Below are 4,069 nucleotides of genomic sequence, written 5' to 3'. Positions count from 1 at the left end.
TCCATCCTTTTCAGAGCTAGTTAATAATTAGCTAGGCGAATTGAAGCTCAACCAAACTGGATTAATTCTCATTAATCATTGAAGGAAGGATTACTATTCCATTTATAGGGAAGATTAGATCAGGGCAGGGCAGCTCCAAGTTTTAGTAGCATCTAAACAAAAATAGTTAGTTCTACTGTTGCAGATAGACACTTGTAAGTATAATTTACAGATAGATGAAAAAAATCCTGAGGATAGACGAGAATAAGAGCTTGAAGCAAAATAACTTGCACGGTTGAGTAGGGCCTAATGACGGCTTGCCATTAGCTGGACTTGAAAGCAAAATACTTAATGTTGCTTTCCGTTTGAATGCAGCAGTCACCATCACTACCCTTAATCCTCCACCTATATATACACCTTCACCCTCTTACCTTCTTTAAGCCATACTCTTAATCTTCTACTGTTTTGATTTAACTCATACACACCGACGTACCATGGCCTTGCGAAATGCTGCTTTCTTCTTGCTTTTCTTTTCTTTTCTTGCATTTTCTCTCCCTACCTCCGCCAGACCTGCAACTTTTCTTCAGGACTTTGAAGTCACTTGGTCTGATTCCCATATCAAGCAAATCGATGGAGGAAGGACTATCCAACTCATTCTAGACCAAAGCTCAGGTAAACTTTTGATTTAACTAAACAGTCAGATTATTATGATCAAATTAACAAAACCTTGTACGATCGAAGTTATTTCTTTATTCTAACATTTGTTACATCTCAGGATGTGGGTTTGCCTCCAAGAGGCAATACTTGTTTGGCCGTGTCAGCATGAGGATCAAGCTCGTCCCTGGAGACTCTGCAGGAACTGTCACTGCCTTTTATGTATGTTTTTAATTAATGGAAAAAAAAGAAGAAGACTACTCCATTAATCTCTTTGGTTTCGAGGGTTGAAATTTAATTAATTTTTTTTTCTTGAACTGTGTTACAGATGAATTCAAACACCGACAATATACGAGACGAACTGGACTTCGAATTCTTGGGGAACAGGACAGGGCAGCCATACACAGTACAAACAAATGTCTATGCTCATGGAAAGGGTGACAGAGAACAAAGAATTAACTTGTGGTTTGACCCTTCTGCCGATTTCCACTTGTACACTATCCTCTGGAACCATGGCCACGCTGTGTAAGTTTATTTTCAGAAAATAAATATCATCCATTTTTTATCAATGAAAGCTTAAACCAAAGAGCATCTGTTTTTGGTTTTTATCATATTAATTAATTAATTAATGGGGTTTCTTCATAAGGTCAATATCCATTAATTGGAAGGCTATAGTTATAATAAAAATAGATCAGTATTAGTTATGACAATGATCTTAATGATGTCGCTGCTGGTGGGGTTGCAGATTTTATGTAGATGACGTGCCAATCAGAGTTTACAAGAATAATGAAGCAAAGGGAATCCCATATCCCAAGTTCCAGCCTATGGGTGTGTATTCAACATTATGGGAAGCAGATGATTGGGCAACAAGAGGTGGCCTGGAAAAAATCAATTGGAGCAAAGCCCCTTTCTTGGCACACTACAAGGACTTTGACATTGAGGGATGTCCAGTACCAGGACCAGCAAATTGTGCCTCAAACCCCAGAAACTGGTGGGAGGGTGCTACTTACCACTCCCTCAGTGCATTGGAAGCTAGGAAATACCGTTGGGTTCGTATGAACCACATGATATATGATTACTGTACCGACAAGTCTCGATACCCAGTTGCCCCACCGGAGTGCATGGCCGGAATCTAAAAAATTGCAGCAAACGAGCACAACCCATGAAGCAATTTGGTATATAAAATTAATATATCATATACTTGAATGTCTCATGTATATCTTACGTACATGTCCTAGTATACATTACTAGCCATGCAAATTATTGGAGGGGAATAAATCTTTTGTGTTATATGTTAGTAGGTCAACGACACCAAGGGTAAGTTTGATTTTCAAAGCGGACAAAAGAACTTGTAAGCATACGTGTATGCATCTGGTGCACAATATTCTGTGCCAAATAAAAGGCTAGTGCATGATTGCTGAAATTGGTTTTATCTCTATGTATCAATTTTCAAAAGTGAAGCTGAAAAAAAATCTTATTGGTACTTCCAATTGAACAAATTGAACCAGAGAAAATGGCTGGCCTTTTAAATTTAAATGGTCCACATGTACAATGTTATGCTAGAAGTCAATAGATAATTGCAAAAACCTAGAGTATATATATTATTATTATCTTGAACTGTAACCCACCCCTCCTTCCTCTGTTCAATGCCCTCCAAGAATGTGATTCATATGGTCCTTGAATCACAAGATTATGCAAGTGCTGGTCTTATGTAATGCATACATACATGGTTCCCGAGTCAAGGGTGGTCACAGGCTGCTCATTGCCGAGTCACTATTTGAGGGTATATGAGGCCTAATTTTGATCTCCCCACCAGTAGTTAGTTTGTGTGTGGCCAGAAAGAAGGATTCATGCATATAATGCACGTTAATTTATTATATTTATGTTAAGCCAAAAGCGTCATCCTTTTACAAAGAATGAAGAATTAAATCTTCCCATATAGGCTTCGGAACCTCCTAGTTATAAACTGCTGTAGCTCACCAATAAGCTTTAGCACCAGTTTAATGTATTAGAATCATTTCTAATATTATAATAAGATATCGAGCTAAAATTCTAATTAAATGAAATTAATTTTATTTTCTTAAGTATATGTATGGCTAACAAATTAAATGAACAAATTTCAGTGTACATTCCAAGATGTGAAATTTATGATATCTTCTAGCACGACTCTACTAAAAAAATTAATGATACTTTTGAATAAAAAGCCAATTACGGGAGGATATGATTATAGATCTAATACTACCCATTCCAAATTGAGTCAAATAGTTAGTGCACGGAAGAAGAATTCAATGTGACAATTAAAATATCAGCGCTCGTTCGAAAAATCAGAGTAGAACATTAAAGCCAAGCAAATCAAGACGCGGTAACCCAGACCAAACAAAAGAGTGCTCAGGCCAATCCAGACTAAACAAAAGAGTCTTAAGAAAATGAACTAGGCTTAACTTATCCCCAAAGGCTAACTCTAGTAGGGAGGAGTGCCTAAGGCCATATAAAGGGCACATTACCCCTATCTCAAAACAATGTGGAATCTTAACACACATTTCTTATGCCCAAATATTAGTTGGGGAGGCTTTGATACCATTTTAAGAAAATGAGTCGGGCCTAATTCACCCTAAAAAGCTAGCTCTAGGGGGAGAGGAGTGCTTAAGACCATATAAGGAGCATATTACCCTTATCCCAAACCAATGTGGGATCTTAACACCACCCTCTCACGTCCAGGATCAAACACCTAGAGCTTTAAATACTTATGAGAGGCTCAAATATTGGTTAAGGAGGCTCTAATAACATGTTAAATTCAGAGAGAGTGCTAGTCAAATTGCATTTTAATTCATTTTAATTTAGGCTTATATAAGGATTAGATTATTTTACACATTAATATTAATATGTAAAACAATTTAATCACTTATATGAGCCTAAATTAAAATAAATTAAAATGTAATTTGACCAGCACTTTCTCCAAATTTAACAAAGAGGGCTCGAGCAATCTTGATCGAGCAGAAAAAGACACATGCAATCTAGAATGAGCGAAAACTACTTAGTTGGGTGTAGTCGAACAAATAGACATAAAAGAATATAATGGCAACACTCACTCGGTAACCTGAGCATTAAGGGTACTGAGTATCAGCAATATCAGTCAATGATAAGGCTAGATCTTCAGGAGGGAATATTGGGATATTAACCCAATATCCTAGATTTATGCAGATGGCCATAATAGCTAATTAGCCCTTTGATATATAAATATGAGAAACAACCATTAATTAGACATGCTTATTCTGTCGAATTTACTACTGAAACTCTAATTATTCAATTCATCACTTTCACAATAAATCTCTAACTTGAACGTCGAAGTGGCTGGCTACTTGGTCACCAACCTCACTACTCTCTTATTTTAGAAGTTTACGTAGCATTTAGATAGATTTTCAGAAGCTCATAGTAG

The 4,069-nt window shown here is 36.8% G+C and overlaps 1 protein-coding gene across 1 annotated transcript; it reads left to right on the top strand.

Annotated features, from left to right (window-relative positions):
* The first annotated feature begins 422 nt into the window (after window positions 1–422).
* Window positions 423–2,056, top strand: LOC110644230 (probable xyloglucan endotransglucosylase/hydrolase protein 7). Its single transcript, XM_021796926.2, has 4 exons — window positions 423–651; window positions 755–855; window positions 962–1,158; window positions 1,379–2,056. Exons 1-4 carry the CDS (start codon window positions 474–476, stop codon window positions 1,767–1,769), a joined length of 867 nt encoding a protein of 288 aa, XP_021652618.2. The 5' UTR covers window positions 423–473; the 3' UTR covers window positions 1,770–2,056.
* The last annotated feature ends 2,013 nt before the right edge of the window (window positions 2,057–4,069 follow it).

This window comes from Hevea brasiliensis, chromosome 7, assembly GCF_030052815.1.
Source record: "Hevea brasiliensis isolate MT/VB/25A 57/8 chromosome 7, ASM3005281v1, whole genome shotgun sequence".
NCBI lineage: Eukaryota > Viridiplantae > Streptophyta > Magnoliopsida > Malpighiales > Euphorbiaceae > Hevea > Hevea brasiliensis.
Note: the sequence above shows the minus strand (reverse complement) of the source record. Positions and strands in the feature narration are given on the sequence as shown.

What these genes read in the sequence shown, in the direction of transcription:
- LOC110644230 (XM_021796926.2), top strand. Translation starts at nt 474, where the DNA reads ATGGCCTTGCGAAATGCTGCTTTCTTCTTGCTTTTCTTTTCTTTTCTT. An exon ending in GAACTGTCACTGCCTTTTAT is followed by an intron (nt 856 to 961) that starts GTATGTTTTTAA and finishes ACTGTGTTACAG; the next exon opens with ATGAATTCAAACACCGACAA. An exon ending in TGGAACCATGGCCACGCTGT is followed by an intron (nt 1,159 to 1,378) that starts GTAAGTTTATTT and finishes GTGGGGTTGCAG; the next exon opens with ATTTTATGTAGATGACGTGC.